Source organism: Argiope bruennichi, chromosome 1, assembly GCF_947563725.1.
Source record: "Argiope bruennichi chromosome 1, qqArgBrue1.1, whole genome shotgun sequence".
Lineage (NCBI taxonomy): Eukaryota > Metazoa > Arthropoda > Arachnida > Araneae > Araneidae > Argiope > Argiope bruennichi.
In genome coordinates, this window is record NC_079151.1 from 128,867,023 (window position 1) to 128,886,872 (window position 19,850).

Consider the following 19,850-nt stretch of genomic DNA (forward strand, 5'->3'; position numbering starts at 1 on the left):
TATGGGTATGAAGATATTATTCCTAAAACTGCATGTGCGAGAAATAAAATAACTGCTTCTGGCTTTATTATCTGAAATTTTTTTAATAGTTCAACTGAGGCTGAAAAAAAACTTCCAAAGAACCGAAAATAAAAATAACTTTAAAGTAAGAACTGAACAGCAGTAAAGTAAGAACATGGCTGAAACAACAATGATTTATGTTCGATTTCGTATAACTAGAAATTTCTATAGATAATAAATCTGATTCATATGCTTTATATACGTTTTTTTTGAGGGGGGGGGGGAATGTTGAAATGCAGTTTAAATGTCATTCATCAGTACATGTGGAAGTTGCATTTCCATCTGAATGTTAGGAAATATAAATGTTTATTTAACAAAACGAAAGTCATGATACACGTTAAAGCAAATTTTAGAAGTATATTATAATAAAGATTTTAAAATTTTCATTGTATAAAAATACTTATTAACAATATTTACTAGAAGAATGCATATAAGTATATCTTTAACGTGGAAGATATCTGATTGCACATTCTGCTGTAAACCGTTTTTATACTCGAACTTGAAACCATTTGCAGGGTCTTCGAAATCAAATAAACCTATTTTAAAAAAGGATTCGCTCATGCACCCACAATGTATGAGACATGATGAATGTTAACACTCTTGAGTACCCAAATATTTTGATATAACGGCTTTAATGTTGAAAAGATTAACATTGAAAAAATTAACCGGAAGATTTTGCTTATAAAGATATTTCTAAATTCAATGAACTAAAATCACAATTTTATCTGTTTAATTTCACACAAACACACATGTTCGCGCCCGCTCAGAAGGTGTCCCTGAATTTATGGGTCAAGCTTTAAATGTAATATAAAGATATTCTTTACATATATTCTTTATATGTAAAATATACATATAAAGAAGCATCTTTTATGTAGCAATATGATTACGGAATTGAAAAGTGTTGCCGGAAAATACAAGAAATGCTAAGGACCGAGGTTTCTTGACATGAAATGAACCGTTCTCGTAAATTTGTCACTATAAAAGCGGAAAATTTTTGTTGTTGTTACTTATGGCACTTGTCATAGACAAGCCCGCTCACGAAGGAAAATTTTTGTTGTTGTTTCTCATGGCACTTGTCATAGACAAGCCCACTCACGAAGGAAAATTTTTGTTGTTGTTACTTATGGCACTTGTCATAGACAAGCCCACTCACGAAGAAAAATTTTTGTTTTTGTTACTTATGGCACTTGTCATAGACAAGCACACTCACGAAGGAAAATTTTTACTTATGGCACTTGTCATAGACAAGCCCATTCACGAAGGAAAATTTTTGTCGTTGTTACTTATGGCACTTGTCATAGACAAGCCCACTCACGAAGGAAAATTTTTGTTGTTGTTACTTATGGCACTTGTCATAGACAAGCACACTCACGAAGGAAAATTTTTGTTGTTGTTACTTATGGCACTTGTCATAGACAAGCCCGTTCAGGAAGGAAAAATTTTATTATTGTTACTTATCGCACTTATCATAGAGACGTCCGCTCACGAAGGAAAAATTTTCTTATTATTACTTATGGCACTTGTCATAGATAAGTCCGCTCACCAGGGAAATATTTTGTGATCAGCTTTTATACTGTTGGGGAAGTGTTCATGGTGCAACCTCAACACATCTCTTCTGTTACAATTTGCAGCTCCGTACATAAAATGTTCGTCTGCTTTCTCAGGGGGCGTAAATCGCTCCATGACTATAAAATACTCTCGAAGGGAAAAAATCGTTTGAAGCTAGCATAATGCCATTTAAACTCAATAAGGTTTTGCAGTCGATTTGATAAAGCAAACTAAATAAACATTTATACAATTCAATATTTTTCCCCCAAAATTTTATCCTTATTTAAGTGACGTCACTGAACTTGTATATCATCTGCTCTAAACATATAATGTAAACAAAGAGTTTTTTTTTCATTTCCTCAATATTTCTTGTTTTTACTGACGACACTTTTCATCTGCGACCTCATATTACTACACACACACACACACACACACACACACACACACACACACACACACACACACACACACACACACACACACACACACACAAAGAAACTCCTATATATGTATTTTATCTCCGCTTAAAATTGTTGTGCGTGTGAGTATGTATGTATATATATGTGTGTTTATGTATATACATATATGTATGTATGTATTCATGCTACTATTTTGCATACCAATACCGTGAATAATGAGAGAAATACTTAGCTAATTTGAAATGGCACTGGGTTTTGAACTAATGATGAATTGAGAAAGATGAGCAGCATAACATGTATGTGAGAAAAATGCCGTTCTGCATAGTGCAAGAACACGTAACACCTGATTTACAGCATCTATTGCTGATTTAAAATAAATTAATTAGATTTATAAATGAATTATCATTCACTGGCTACTCAGTTTTTATTACCTACCGTGATATATCTCTTATTTCTGGAAAGTGTAACAAAACGAGTTTTCAAATACCAGTGAGAGGTATAAAAAATGACCTTAATAAATTTATTTTTTAAGGTGTATGTACACACTTGAAACTTCGAAAATCGTTCAAAATATCGAATATTTTTTTATTGCTTAATATGTTCTCTGATCCTTTAGCTTTCAAACGATACCAAGATGTTGTCAATATTCGAAATATTTCACGAGTTATAATTATTTTTCTTGAGGTGTTTTCATTAAAAACTCTAGTTACGGTGTTTTTAAAACTCATTTTATAAAGAATCATATTTTCCCACTATGTTGCTTCATTCAAACAATCATAACTCAACAAGAAATTAACCAAATACAGTTATTTATATATCAAAATAATCTGTATCAAATAGCGGATGTTTTGTGCCTCAATCAAAGTTATATTTATAGAAATAAATTTTTAATAGCTGTTTAAAAGTTAAAATTATAGAAAAAATCTCGCTTTTCTATTCATCGTTGATGAAAAAATTGTTTTAAAAATCTATACATTTTTATAACTTGTTTGAGGCAGATAACATGAAGAGTAATATTAGGCATAATTTCCATCTAGAATTGTGTGTTTGTACAAATTAGAATTTAAGATATCATGTTTAAAAAAATAGGCTAATTAGCTCATTAAATATTATTTAATTAATTAATAATTAATGTAATATGGTTTTTTCTCATTGAAATGAGTTTAAACATATATTAATAACCTACTGTGAAAAAACTGGATTTTTAAAGTTAAAATTAAAAAAATAATCTTCAAGTGTGTACGTACACCTTAACGTATTTGATAACTTGATAGATAGAAGTGTGACACATTGTGTATGTAAATATAAATGCAAGAAAAATACTATTTGACAATTTTACACTATGAGAGCATAGTAAAATGATTTCATTTAACTTTTTATTATAAATATATGTGAAATTAAAAATGATTTCATAAAATTTACTAGCTTATTTAATGACGTATTATAATGGGTAGTATGCATCTAGGCGCAATATTTGAAATTTTTTTGTTCAATTTTTAAAGATATCATATATGCATTTATTAAGAAATACGAATATTTTTTTGTGAAATTTAAAAACACGTGTGAAAAAATATTCAATTAAATTATATAAAGGTAAACATTTATATTATACTCATCCATTAATGGGTTATTCCTAAATAATTAAACCTGGAGCTCCTTCTATAAATTGTTTGAGCTGGAATGTGCAACTTAGGTTGTACATTTTACGATCGAAACTAATTTAACGAGTAATATTGATACAATTTCATTTTGCAAAATTGTTTCTCATCCAAACACAATAATAAAAGCCCAAATAAAAACTAAGTTTAATAATAAACTAAATTTTATTATTGAAAATATCAAAATAATTTTTGGAAATACGAAACGAATTTCAACAATGGCTTATTATTTTGTTACCGGAACAAAAATCACTTTCGGAATACATCTTCCTCATTGGTTTACTCAACAATAGTCCATCTTCTGCAGATTTTTGAAGAGGTTCAGGAAGCATTTCTGAAAAATGAAATTGTTAAATGATTGATTCATAATTATAAACAGAAATAAAATTTTTATAACGTATATCATAATGAGAAGTTCTATTATTTTCAATTATATTACGTTGCTTTCACTTCATCATTAATAAGAAATGATGATGTAAAGCCGTTGTCAAAAATCAAATGAATGTAGGATATCTACAGCGTTCATTTGTAAAGAAATGGATACTTTTATTTTAGGTAGAGAAATTTATAATTATCTTCTCTAGAAAGAATAATGAAGATTCGATAAAATCGTTGATTTTCCAATTTAAAAACTATTTGAATACACATGCATATAAAAAATTTAATTCCACTGGTCAAGGTCTTAAATATGAAGAAAATATTTTATATAAATAAAATCTCTGATATTTCACTGAAAGTATCACTTAAAACTCAAATAAAACTATTATAACGTATAAACCGATAATCATAATAAATAGTTAGTTCTACAGAAAAGATTATGTATTTATATTTCCAATTTGGAATGCAATTGGGCAATAATTTTGAAGTATATTATGCTACTTTCACTTTATAATTAATAAGAAATAATAATGTAAAGTGAATAAAATTATAAACAGATTTTTAAAAAACTATTATTAAAAAAATTGTTCTAAGTATTTAAAACCATCGTTGAATTAATGCAAAGAAGGGTAACAAATATATCGTATCGTGAAGCCGTTTTCAAACATTACTTAAATGAATATAAGATATATACAGCTTGCATTAGTCAAGAAATAAATATTTTTATTTTATGCAGAGAAATTTATATATATTGTTTCAAGAAAGAGCAATGAAAATACAGTAAAAACGTTTATTTTTGAATTCAAAAACTATATAAATACACATGCATATTAAAAAATTAATTCCATTGATCAAGATTTTAAAGAAAATATTTGATATGAATAAAATCTCTAATGCTACTCGCAGTTCTGAGAATGATTTATTTAAAATTACCTCATTCCTCATTAAATTACCTCATTAAAATTACCTCATTTAAAATTACCTCAATTAGTTCATTGTAAGGAAACATTTCTCCAACATTTCATTGAAACATTTTTCTTCGAGATGGAAAATTGGTTTGATTATTACGATATTTACATCTGGCAAGATCATAACCTTTTGCAACAGACCTCTGGCCCATCCTCATGAAAAGTACAGGATGGTTATAAAAGAATATCCTAACTTTACCTTATAAATGAACATTAATCAAAATTTAACTTTGTTGTTCATCGGAAATGAAAAAATAAAAATTGAAAGTTTAAACTCGGTACAATTATAAGTGTTCCTTAAGAGCCACTGAAGATATCGAAGCAGTACGATAACACATCCCATAATTTGGTAACTTGCCATATTTGGTGTAAAACTATGAAAAGTTGCAGATATATGTGTAAGGCAATATTTGATTATTTCATTGGGCTTCATCAAACAGCATTGTTTGTTTCACCTCTTCCAACTGACTCTGACGAACATAATACATTCATATGTACAAGTATTCATATGTACAGCATTGTTTGTTTCACCTCTTCCAACTGACTCTGACGAACATAATACATTCATATGTACAAGTATTCATATGTACAGCATTGTTTGTTTCACCTCTTCCAACTGACTCTGACGAACATAATACATTCATATGTACAAGTATTCATATGTACAGCATTGTTTGTTTCACCTCTTCCAACTGTCTCTGACGAACATAATACATTCATATGTACAAGTATTCATATGTACAGCATTGTTTGTTTCACCTCTTCCAACTGACTCTGACGAACATAATACATTCATATGTACAGCATTGTTTGTTTCACCTCTTCCAACTGACTCTGACGAACATAATACATTCATATGTACAAGTATTCATATGTACAGCATTGTTTGTTTCACCTCTTCCAACTGACTCTGACGAACATAATACATTCATATGTACAAGTATTCATATGTACAGCATTGTTTGTTTCACCTCTTCCAACTGACTCTGACGAACATAATACATTCATATGTACAAGTATTCAAAGCGTCACATAAAAGATGCTGAAAAAGTATAGGATGAGCAATCCTATCGACTTGATATAGTTCATATTTTTGCAGTTTACAATGAATAGTTATATCTATGTTAAATATACATCTTCTACGGTTCATTTTAATTTCCAGCGAACAACACGGTTGCACTTTATTTTGCTTTTCCTGAATATAGCCCTGAAATATTGGGATATTCCTTTATAATGCACACATTATAATGTTATATGAAATTGAACTCTGAATATTATAATGTTCAGAGCTGTTTAGTTTTAAGGAAGTTCATTGTAATACGCTCAGGCTTTTATGAGTTATGAACATTATAATCGGAGGAGTTAAACACAAGTTTCAAAAAATAAGTTATTTTCCTTGATATAAAAACATCTATCTAATAGGATAAAGCCCTTTGACCTCCTTTCAAATCTAACTGTTTGAAATTAAAATTCAAAAGAATGTCATTTTAATCACTTTACATTATCCTTCCAAACATCTTCAGAGTATATCTGCATGAAATGCTCTCTACCACTAGACAATTACGATCAGGAATTCCTCGTTGCAATTTAGTTGCTATATCCTTTTCTTCATTCTAATGCATAAATCGCCAAAATGTCCATATTTTAATTTTTATTTCTTAGCTGGTTATATAGCTTCCGGGCACAGAAAAATTGCTCGACACTAAAAAAGTTTTAAAAATACTTTCAAAGGAAGGTTAAAACATTGAAAAATATTTATTGTGACTATTGTGCATTAAAGCGTTGGAAGCATTAAGACTACTTTATTCACTAAATATCATAGTAGATGAAATGAAAACTCTATTACCTATCAAATAATCAGGTGAAAAATAAACTAAATTAAAAATTATCTATCAAATTTATATTTCGAGGACATATATATATCAAGCATATAAAAAGTTTCGTCAAAATCTTATTTGTGGTTATCTTTGATAAGCAGATTTTTCCAAGTAGCCATGTGAGACTAAAGAGCTTTTATATAAACTAATAATTAATCTCAATATCAAGCAACCCTCTACCATTTGTAATGTGACACTAACTGCAACTTGGCTAAGTAAGTTGAAAATAAAGTTATTCTGTTTATAAGGCATCCTATTGCATCAAGAACTCGTTTATCCATTCATCAGAAAGTAAAGGCATAAAGATCTGTGCAAGTTTGAAGTTCGCACTCTCAAGGTTAGAACTCATAGCCAAGTAACAAAGCCACCAAACAAAAGTGCACACTCCTATCCGGAGGTTGTTATCTGGATTATGAAGTTACCGCCACAATACTCCCTCACCAGCGAGTCGGTGGAGTTTATCGAGCCAATTATGGCGAGCGACGAATGTGATTATCGTGCCAGTTATGGCGAGCGACGAACGTGATTATCGCCCCAGGCGTTATGGCGAGCGTAGAACGTTGTTATCGCGCCAAGCGTTATGGTTGGCGACGACGAGCGTGTGTGATTGATTGCTGCCGGTAGATGGAGCCACGACAGCTGAACGAAGGATGCAGTTGTTCAGAACCAGGGTCACCAATGTGCAAGTTTGAGGTTCGAATTCGCAACGTTATGGTTCCTAGCCGAGAAACGAAGAAACTAGACAAAAGTGTACACTCCTTTCCGGAGGTTTTTATCTAGCTTATGAAGTTACCGCCATTGATCAAATCACCAATATCTCTCGAAATCTTTTTACGTTTTTTAGATCATACGCTTGCAGTTAGCCTTCAACATTTATTTCTATTTCTTTTTGCTGTCAACATTGCTAATTATGAATGTCTCTACTTAACTACAAATGGCCTCTTCCCATTTTGTTATTGATAATAGACATTCACAATGTTAAAAAAGGTTTCCTTTTAACGCATAAAAATCTTAATAAAATGCATGTCACTCTAAATATTTCAACTTTCCATACTATTATTATTATTTTTTATTTGAAGTTTATTTTTCTTATGCTTTATTCATCTTATTTCTAATCTTGTTAATACGGATGTTTTTATTCATTGATGCTGCAATTCAGACTGCATAAAAGTCCCTGGATCTGGCTTCATGCATGCACACTATTGTTTCCTCGTAAAAATATTGCTTTATTATATTGAGAAAAATTTCTTTGAAGGTTTATTAGTCTTCATTTTTTTGTATGAAGATATTGGAAGTAATGTTTTAGAGAAATTATCAGCTTTTTTCGTTAAAGTCACCGATATTAGGATGGATGTGAAATGGATTTGACACACAAGCTGATATTTCTTATTGCGTTCAGCAAAGTAAACCAGTGTTTCTGATAAATTTTTCATATGACTTAGGAAAAGAAAAAAACAAAAACAATAACGTTCCAATGATATTTGAAGCTTCTCAGAACTTTCCATTTTCTTCCATATCTATAGATGTTAGAATTTTCAGCACGAATTTCCTTTTTCTTTTTTTTCCTCTTTTTCAGTTTTCGTATGATTCCTCTTACTTAATAAATACAATCGCATAATCTGAAACACTTATTGACCAAAAAAAAATATTATTTAGATTAAAAAAAATTTCCTTTCACGTCCCTATGAGTTAATATGAACAACCCCTGTGTGAAAATTTCAGTGTTAATTTAAAATTAAAAATTTTTCAATTTTTGTCTCAATTTAAAAGTTTACCACCAGGAAAATACAAGTGATCCCTTAATGCGTCTTTAGAGTTATAACAGATAGTTGCGCAAAACATTAATATTAAATCTAATATTGAGATAAAAACATTTAAGAAATAAATCATTATGTTTAGTAAAAATATATTATCTTCGAATGAAATATAAACCAACTTACCAATAAGGTTTCAGCATTATCGCATTCATCCTCCATTGATTGATCGCATTTCATCTATAAAATAGTATAAATATGCAAAATTTAACATCTGAATTCAACATTGTTTTGAAACAATATTTCAAACAAATTTTGTAAATGGATAATCAAATACAACTGCAATGAAATGGAGAATGAATATGTTTTAGTAAGATTTAACTCTTTTCATTTTTGAATCAATTTACTCTCATAAATGATATTATAAAGACAGGTATCATTCCATTTACTAATTAACGAAAGAGTAAGGAGATGAAAGATTGCTGATATCCTGTTTCCCCCCCCTTTTTTTTTAAAAAAAATATGTTTGTAAATTTATGAAATATTTTATTTTGTTTGAAGTATTAGATCTTAAAATGTACTTTTCTATTTGTCATATATAGAGTTGTAGGCAGTTATTCATATTTGTACCGGGTGTTTCAAAAATGACCGGTATATTTGAAAAATCAATAAAAACTAAATGGTCAGCGATAGAAATACACCGTTTGTTGCAATATGCTTGGGACAACAGTAAATTTTCATTCAGACAAACTTGCGAAATTAGTTACAATTTTCAACTACAGATGGCGCTGCAGCCTAGAAAAAAAATCTAAATAACGATATTTTTCAAATATCCACCATGCGCAGCAATAACATGGCGTAGTCTCAGAATGAAATGAGCAGAAACCCGTGTAAACGTCTCAGGCGGGATGGCTTCTCATGAAGAACAGTTGTATTGCTTCAGTTGTTTAATTGTTTCTGGATTGTGGCGGTTCACCTGGTCTTTCAAGTGCCCCCACAAAAAGAAGTCACAGAGGTTCATGTCTGGCGAAAAGAGAGGCCAATCCACGCCGCTTCCTGCATGTGTGGGATAGTCCAAAGCAATCACACGATCATCGAAATGTTCGTTCAGGAAATTAAAGCGTGCGATGTGGTCGGGCATCATCTTGCATAAACCACAAGGTGTTCGCAATTCACGAATAATGTCCAGATAGCGTGGTGCAGTAATCACTGTGGATCTGAAAAATGGGCCAATGAGTCCTTTGGAAGAAATGGCGGCCCAAGCCATTACTGTTTTCGGATGCAGGGACAATGGGACTGCAATATGGGTTTTTCGGTTCCTCATATGTGCAAGTTCTGTTTATTGACGAAGCCTTCCAGGTAAAAATAAGTTTCGTCAATAAACCAAAAGCTGCCCGCATGGATATCGCCTCATCAATCCTTTGCACCATATCGTTAGCGAATGTCTCTCGTGCATTTATGGAAGCAGCGCTGAGGCGTTGCCGAATTTCAATTTTGTTTGGATAGAGGTATAAACTCTGGCGCATGAGACGATATGTGGACGTTGGCTTTATCTGAACCGCAGCTGCAACACGGCGAATGGAAACCCGAGGCCGCTGTTGTTGCACAAGTTGAGCATTGTCCTCTGTGGTTGCAGTACGCGGTCGCCCTATCTTTCCAGCACGTTCATCCTTCACGTTCCCAGTCCGTTGAAAATTTTCAAACAGATCCTTTATTGTATCGCTTTTCGGTCCTTTAGTTAGATTAAACTTCCGTTGAGAACTTCGTCTTATTGGAACAACACTGTGTTATACTCAGTGGAATTTCAACACCAGAAAAATCCTCTGTTGTAAGGAATAAACCATTTTTTTCCACAACAAACTTGCAATCTGTGGACAGCACACGCTTAAAGCAGAAAGACGACTTACAGAATGGCGAACTCACAGACTGCGTTTTCTTCTATATCTTTCAAATAGTCTACAGCGCCATCTTTTGTTGTAAATTGTAACTAATTTCGCAAGTTGAAAGGCTTGAAAATTTACTATTTTCCCAAGCATATTGCAACAAACGGTGTATTTCTATCGCTGCCCGTTTAGTTTTTATTGATTTTTCAAATATACCGGTCATTTTTGAAACACCCGGTATGATAGGCAACTGGTATATTGTACTATTGAATTCGACATGCCAAATATTTCAAATCAACTTAATTAACTCAATATATTCCTACTTATATCATTTATGGAAAGAAAATTTCCTGCAAATCCGATATCTTAAGGTATGCGACTACGTTTGGGATTAATTTTTTGAAAACCATTCGTAAATAGTAATATTTATGAATATCTGTCTGAAAGAAATTGGAACAACATTTATGAACCCAAAATGAACCTGTTAAGCAGCAAAAGTTTTTTAATGGAAAAAAAGGGCGTCTTATGGTTAAAACGAGGTAAAAAGAAAAAAAAATCTTGTTTAGAGGTTTATGAAATGATTTGCTTAAATTTTTTCATATAGCATAACAAATATATTATCTTGTTTTTAGACTGAAAAATAAGCTGTATTTCTATCCTATTCTTTAAATATTGGGGTCGGACTGATAAATGACATCCAAATTTTATATTTTTCACACTGTGAAGCTCTAAAAATATTATGAAATATTCTCAATAAATAGATTATTTATTCATTTCTTTCATTTTATTCATTTATTTATTCATTTTATTCATTTATTTATTCATTTTATTCATTTATTTATTCATTTTATTCATTTCTTTCATTTTATTCATTTATTTATTCATTTTATTCATTTCTTTCATTTTACTCATTTATTTATTTATTTTATTCATTTCTTTCATTTTATTCATTTATTTATTCATTTTATTCATTTCTTTCATTTTATTTATTTATTTATTCATTTTATTCATTTGTTGTTATTTATTCATTTGTTCAGAATGTTTGTCCTTGATGGAAGAAAAACAGAATGTCTCTTATCAAGGCTCATGGACGACATTCTGAATGCTCAGGTTCCATTGTACAGTCATATAATTTTTACGATTAGAAGGCACTCATTGATAAAGACTTTTTATCTCCGAATGAAAAGTTTTTCTGTCATCCAAGTCTATGTAACTTTGAAGAGTTTCTGATGATGCATTGATTTTAATCATGTTCACGTGTATTAATATAACATGAAAAGATCAATCTTACATAAAGATTAGACTGGGAACAACTAATCCATTGATAAATGCACTTCGGGGCATACATTCAGTCCCATATACGTTTTACTGCAAATAATTATCTAAAATATTAATATGAAAATATATCTTTCAAGTTTATCTTTTCTAAAGCTGGAATTGAATATATGCTTAATTGTAGATAATAATTTTTCCTTTATTTGAAGTAAAAATGCCGCTGTTGAGCCATTGAATAAAATGTGAAAAAAAATTCTCTTTTGCTTATTATATGGTTTAGTTTTCCTAATATAATAATAAAAAAGAAACTCATGTCAATACTTCTACGCTACAAGAACTTTATGGTGTAAAATACATTTCAGCAAAATGCATTGCTACCTTTTCGATAAGAAATGACTCAAGTGCATTCAAATTTTAAATAATATGAATTTTCCATGCGCATTAAAACTTAAGATAAATATAGTTTACAAATTCCTTAAAAAATATTGCGTTTTGCACAATATTTCACATTTTTAATGCCAGTGAAATTAAAATTTGGAACTTGAAATCTGGCTTTAACTATAGAATTTCTTGATTTTTTTCTTTGAAAAATGACCAAAATTATTGCATTAATGATGTAGGAAACTCAAACTATGAAATCATGAATATAAAATCACTTTAAATCTTATTTCACATGCAGAACTATTTGATTTTTTTCTTGAAAAATTTGCATAAATTAACTTTTTATAAAGTTTATAAGAATATAATTTATGTAAAATGTTAAATGTTTTGTAATTATATCTGAAAGCAATGACGCGAATAAATAAATTGATAATTAAAAATTTGATAAGAAAATAAAACCTCTCTTTCTGAGAAAATATAATATGTTTAGAATATTTATAAATCCATTCAAAATATTAAATAGGAATTATGATAATATATGAACACAAATTAATGCATTTTTTATATCCATGATTTTTTTAAAATGTTCTATATATTTTAATATGAATTGACTTTTTCATATAACATATGGACGCAAATTAGTACATTCTTTCATGGCAATAAGATTTAAAAAAAATTTCTACATTATCTACAATTTTTGATATTAACTGACACTTTCAATTTTGTACATTATTTATTAAAAATAAGAGAAATGAATTCAAAATCATGTTACTTACATCCTGGTAACTGAAAATACCCTTAACGGTTGCTTTATATACTTGTTTCTGTAAAAAAAAGAAAGATTTATAAGGAAAAGAAAATTTACATTTCAAGAGAAGAAAAGAATCTTATAAACAACTTGTAAATCTATTGCATTAAACAAATAATCTGCCTACCTGTGTCTATATAATATATAAAAATAATGAAAACGACAACACATAGTCAGTGACAGACGATATAACAATCAGTGGCACCAAAGAGCCAATCATAAGCAAGAACACACATCTGCTTAAAGGTTTTAACTCAACTCACCATAACATTGCTTCAACATTCAAATTCTAAAGAATTCGTTTTTGTTGTTTGAGAGCATTAATTTGCTTAAAAATGGCCAATAATCGATGCGATTACTATAAATGCTATCGACAGCGACATATAGCTGAATATTCTGGAACTGACCGTGTTTATCGGCAAAAATATCCGAGGTGTAATTAATACACGGCAAAGAAATGCTCCTAGAAGAAGAACTGAACAGGGAAATGAGGATCTAGAAGAGACTTTATCAAACGATGTGCCTTCTTTATTAACTGAATCTTATTTTTGAAGAATGGATATATTGTGGTGCTCTTTCATTTTCTATGAACCGTGGCAGACCTGAACACAACTGTTGCAGACACAGTAAAGTCGAACTCTGATATTATTTATCAATAAGCATTAAAAGTTCTTTTACTCGGATGTAATTACAGTATACTCCCGAATATCCTGCCTAATGTGGCAAAAAGGCTGGCCGGATTACAAAAAAAGCTGGATACGCCAGAGTTCTATGAACTTATTGCTTTGCCAACCAATACTAGAAGACAGAGGTTTTATACAAAACTCGCTGTTTTTACGCATTTTCGCACTTCTTACTGAGTACAAGGTCCTCCATTTATCCCAAGCCACATAGAATGTGAGCGCAGCCACGTTCACTTCATCATTCAATAACGATAAAAGAAAACTAGGCCGGATAGAACGGAATCCGAATAGTCCCGAATCGGATACTCGGCAGTGTACTGTACTTAAAAAGATAATTGAGTAGCAATAATAGGATTTAAAGAGCTGTAGGAAGCAGGAGGCTTAGCCTCCTAGCATGTATTACGCTTTGATGCATGGTACAGAAACAGGTCTTATTACTTATTATCTAATGACAATGACCAAATGTAAACAAACTATCTTACGGACGTTTCAATTGAATTCTTTTACCATTGTAATTAATTCCATTGCACACCATTAACTAATTAATGGAGCTTCGAAATATTGTTAGAAATACTAGGAAAAATAGTTTAATGATTAAAGTGCAGAAATGGCGAAAGTGCTAAGTAGTCAGTGGAAAGAAATGTGAACCAATTTTGATTCTAATGTCAAACAGAAAATTTAATTCAATGAGAAATGATGCTGAACCGTTGTCAAGTAATCGCAATGACTATCGTCAAAGCAAGGATTTATTTCACATAATGCGATAAATTATTTCTTGGCATAACTAAAAATTCTATGGAATAATTGAAAAATCATAATAAGTTGTTTTAAAAAATAACTAATTCTATGAAACTACTGAATTATGTACTTTAACGATAATACAAATTTTGTAAGACAAAATTAACGTACGGTTTCTCGTCAAGCACCTCAAAATCTGTCATTTTTCTAAAACGTCGCCAAAAAGTCCGCCATCTTGGATATCTACCAAAATAATAACTACAACTTCTAGTGTTGTAATAAAAAATTGCCACTATTACATTTGAAGAGGCATCGCCCCAAAATAAATCAAATTTGGCGTTAGTACATTGGTCTTATTCTAACCAACATTTTAATTTTGATAGAGTAGTAATTTGTTTACGATTTATTCAATTTAATTTATATGTCTCATTAAATATAGTGAAATATTAATTCTATTCCGCATAAATAGTTAAAAAGCAAGAAAAATCAGTATTCCAGTGGAACAAACTTATCGCCAAAAAGTAGTATATAAATGTATATAAATAAACAAAATTTTAATGGATTAAGTTAAATTTAAACATTGATCAATATAGATTCTTCTTCTAGTATTATACTGCGATGAGAAACAATTTTATCACTCATTTAAACCAAAACCATTCATTGCCTTCAAAAGCACATACACTCTGACATTTATTAGCAAGTACAATAAAATATAGCCAATAAAAAAGTGCTCACTTGGAAGTCTCCAGATAGATTGCAATACTCTTGGACTGCTTCTGGTACACTATCGGTATGATATTCGACGTAAGTATCGTTCACATATTTAAATATGGGCTGCAATTGCTAAAAATAAAAATTCAATATGTGTATAAGTAAAATTGAAATACTGTTTTTTTTTTTTTTTTTCTATATTCGGTACAAATATAGAAATACATATGGCTTAAAAAACATTCCACAAGTTCTGTTCAAAAACACTATCAATCCAAAGGAAAGTATTATTGAACATTTCGCGACAAGCAAATAGTTAATTTATTTATATTATTGTTACTAAAAAAATGTTTTTTTTTTTTCAATTTGAAAATTATATTTTTGAAAGTTACATTCGTTTGTAGTTTTAATTTAAAAATTGATACAACATTGAAAACTTATTTTTATAAACCGATGGAGATTAAAATTTACCTTGTAAGAACTCGCCTCAATATTTTATGCGGTAAATAATTATTTACATTCTTAATGCTAAAATTTTTCCTTAAAAGTTGTTAATAAATGTTTAAAAAATTAGCTCTCTCTGATTTTTAAAATACTTTTAGAACAATTTGTAATGTTTCGAAAATTTGCGAGATATTGAAATTTTTCTACATTTTAATAGATTGTTGTTTTTTATTTTAATAAAAGTAAATGAAATGACGATTTAATATTTTTATATTAAAAGTTAAATATTTTTGATATTAAATATACTACATTGATGAATTTTTTACTTTCAGTTCACTAAGTAATGAGATGCTTTAAAGTTCGAATATTTTTTACACCAAGTAGTATCCAGCAGCTAATTTCTTATAAATATTAGTAAATACAAAAACAAATCGCTTATAAATAATGAAATATAACCCAGATAATTTAATAGTTAATGTTTCTTCTTATTAAATCAGTTATCAAATTAATTATTACATTAGAATTGCAATGCAATGAAACGTAAATATATCGATTATTACATTCGTAGCATGGAAAAAAACCCATGGAACAATCGTTGTAAAAGAATATGCCATCTTAATTTTAAAAGTTTTCATAAAATTATATAAGAGAAATATAAATTATTCTTTATTTCTTAAATGCATTAAAAATGTTATATAACTGAGATGCTATTTTATTTTCATTTTTGATAACAAACAAAACCATGAAAATGAACATAAAATAAAATTGTTCATTGCGTTCATTTGCTCTTATTGTATAAAACAATGCACTTAAAGATACTGGCTATTTATTGGAAAATGTATTTCAAATTCACTGTTCAAATTAAAGAAGTTTTTTTTTTTTTCATTTTTAAAAATTTAATGTAGATTTGACATAATTAACTACAGATGGCAAAATGGAATTTCAAAATTTTAATTGGTGGGTATGGAAAAATGAAAAATATATTTAAAAAAATATCTATACATGTTTAAAACACTAATGTACGTGAGGTAATAATTTTTCTTAGTTCATATAGTCGAATGACAATAGAAAATGCTAATAAACTATAATATGAGTTTCAGATTACTTCATTTAAAGTTTTTAAAGTTATATTTATTTCAAGCTAATTACTGGAGCTACAAAATATTATTACAAATATTTGTGGGAAAGTTCGTCATATTAAAAAACACTTCATTTTAAACAGAGGAAGGAAAATGTAAAAAAATAAAATTATAGAAAGAAGTGTCTATCATAAAATTTAATTTAAAGTGGAAAATAGGCTTAAAAGTCACCGGATAGATTTTCGCCATGGCGGGACAATAGAAATTGATTTTAGTATCTTCAAAAACAATCATACCCAAAAACTTCTCTCACTTTGCATTAGCCGAAAATTCAGATATTGTATTTTTAAAGATTTGGAAATTTGAAATAAAGTTTCTTTTTTTATTTTTAAAAATTTTCAAAAAAGATTAATTTGATACACAATTTGCAACAATGACTTCCCATGTTGGGATGAAATTTAAACTCCTTTATCAAAACATATAATGATGTACTTTTGCAAATCATTACATATAAAGTTGGATATCCGTTTTTTTTTGTAGGAAAAAACACTTCGTAATTTAATGGTATTAGACCCAGGAAATTTAAGAAAAAATAAAAGCATTACATATTAATTTTTTAACAGAAAAAAATGTCTATAATGGGGAGATCAAACTGGTAGCTAAAGCTGTCTAGTATAAACAAAATTCTTTCACTAAAAAAACTTCTAAAAATAATGCAAAAATACTAATTATTAATGGCAAGTTCCTCAAAATATTGAAAATTTAAACCTAGATTTAAAATTCCAAAAATTGTTGTTAGTTCCCCCCTCCCCCGAAAGCAATTAACTTTTATTTTACTCCTTATTTCAAAAAAAAAAATTCTTTACAAACTTTTTAATTTCAGAAATCTATTTAAATTCAAATAAAGTCAAATCACTAGCATTAATATTTTGAAGAAAAATTGGTTCAGATTTCGATATAGATTTATATTCTTAAATCGTCTATTGACTAACAAACAGATTGCCATAGATAATTAACTATTAAATTGCAACAATTAGTTGACAAATAAAATGGTTTACCTTGTCAGACAGCTTATCGAAACATGTGAATATACTGTCAGAGTCTGACATATCTGAAACAATAAAATTATTAAATTACATTACTCATATAGTTATTTCTCAATATAATGAAGCTATAAGTTATTAATATAATGAAGCTAAGAAGCTATAAGTTATTAATATAATGAAGCTAAGAAGCTATAAGTTATTATTATGCTCAATATAATGAAGCTAAGAAGCTATAAGTTATTATTCATCTCACAGTCACATTTTAATCATGTTTATAAATGTGGAATTTTGAGTTTTGGTAAAAAAGAACAACTTAAATTCTATAATTATAATAATAATTATAATAATTAATTTTAAATTACAGAATGAAAATATTAAAAGATATTTGAATTAAAAAAATATCCCCAAGTGCATTACCATAAGTGTGATTAAAGAATTTCTTCATGTTGAATTTCCTCAATTTAACATTGAACGAGATATCTTACCTACTTCGCACTCAGCATGGTTAAAGCAATCATAATATTGGTCCAAATTTGAAGGTTGTTTCACTTTGCTCTCACTTATCACCAGCAAACTGAAAATAACCAGAGCGGAAGGGATAATTTTGCTGTACATTTTGTAGTTTTACGTACTGAAGCGATTCTTATTGCCGATAGGTCTTTTTCAACCGCTTTTATACTCTAGCGCCGGAATAGTCTGCAATAAATTTTTATAATAATAATAATAAAAATACTTCAAATAAATAATGTTATATATGTTTTTTCTTTGCTTTGATTATTTCTAATTGTTATACCATATTTACTTTTAATGGTTTGGGTAAATATATTTCTTTTTATTAATGTTTACTATTGGCACAGGTTTAAGGAAAAAGAAATTGTGAATGATATGAGAATCAAAACATTTTTACAACTTTTAAACACAGCTCTTCTTTCGTGTTTGTTTAATGGGATGGTAAAATTTTGAAATAAGAAAAAAAAAAATATATGTCAATTTAATTTTTAATGTTTTATCGGCAATATATTATATACGTTTATGTGAGAAAAAAATCACTTTAAAGCTTATATTTTTAAATAACATAAATAGTTAATAATAGGTTTAAAAACGTAAGTATTTTTTTATGACTAACTTAAGTATTTTTAAAGTTTTAAATGTATTTGATTTATTCTATATATGTATTTATATAAGATTTAGCAGAAGGGGCTATATTGAACTTTAAAGACGAAATTTATGGAATATTGTATTTAATATATATACACAAAAAATATTTTCATAAATTTCTTTTAAATTCAATTATTAATTATACACGTTTGTCAAATGCATTTTCGTGGGAAAATATTTAAAATTAATAAATAAATTTGAGCACTTTGCCACTCAAAATATTTTATTTTAAAAATATATATTTAACAAAACTTTTTAAGGACATTCTTTATATTTGTATTCACACACACACACACACACACACACACACACACACACACACACACACACACACACACACACACACACACACACACACACACACACACACACACACACACACACACACACACACACGAGAAATATTAATAAGCATCTTTTCATGTTTAGAGACTTGATAAAGTGTCAGTAAGAAAATATGCGGAACATTTATAATTTTTATAATGAAATTTTACTGAAATCTAATAGAGGAAGTGCTTGGTTTAGCTGCATGATTTTAACTTAATAATGCAGCTGAATAGCTTAGTAAAATTTATTAATTAAATTACTATCTCTAAAATATCCAGACCAGCAAAGAAGGGGGTTATTTTCTAAGTTATTAGAAAATAATTAATTTTAAAAGATCGAGTGAATTGTTGTTTGTAAACAAAATTCATTATGTCAAAAATTTGCAAAAACTATAATACAGATTTTACATTATCCTATTGTGTAATTAATTAAGCCTTTATCCTCTTTAAAATCCATTTTTAATATACTATTTAGTTTACATATATGAATGTTGCTATGACATAACTAGAATATGTATATATATATATACAGGGTGTCTCAAAAACATTGACTACTAAACTATAAATTACAAAGGTGCGTAAAAAAAAGTGTAAAATGTTATGAAATCGATCACAAAACGTCACAAAGATATGAAACTACATAAATGCTGACTTACACC

At 28.9% G+C, this 19,850-nt stretch overlaps 1 protein-coding gene across 1 annotated transcript; it reads right to left on the reverse strand.

Annotated features, from left to right (window-relative positions):
• Positions 1-3,832: 3,832 nt before the first annotated feature.
• Positions 3,833-18,363, reverse strand: LOC129970223 (uncharacterized). The gene is made up of 6 exons (XM_056084442.1): positions 18,193-18,363; positions 17,720-17,772; positions 15,166-15,273; positions 12,978-13,025; positions 8,849-8,902; positions 3,833-4,019 (listed from the first exon to the last, which is right to left on the reverse strand). The coding sequence occupies exons 1-6, from the start codon at positions 18,320-18,322 to the stop codon at positions 3,969-3,971; spliced, it is 444 nt and encodes a 147-aa protein (XP_055940417.1). The 5' UTR covers positions 18,323-18,363; the 3' UTR covers positions 3,833-3,968.
• Between the last annotated feature and the right edge of the window lie 1,487 nt (positions 18,364-19,850).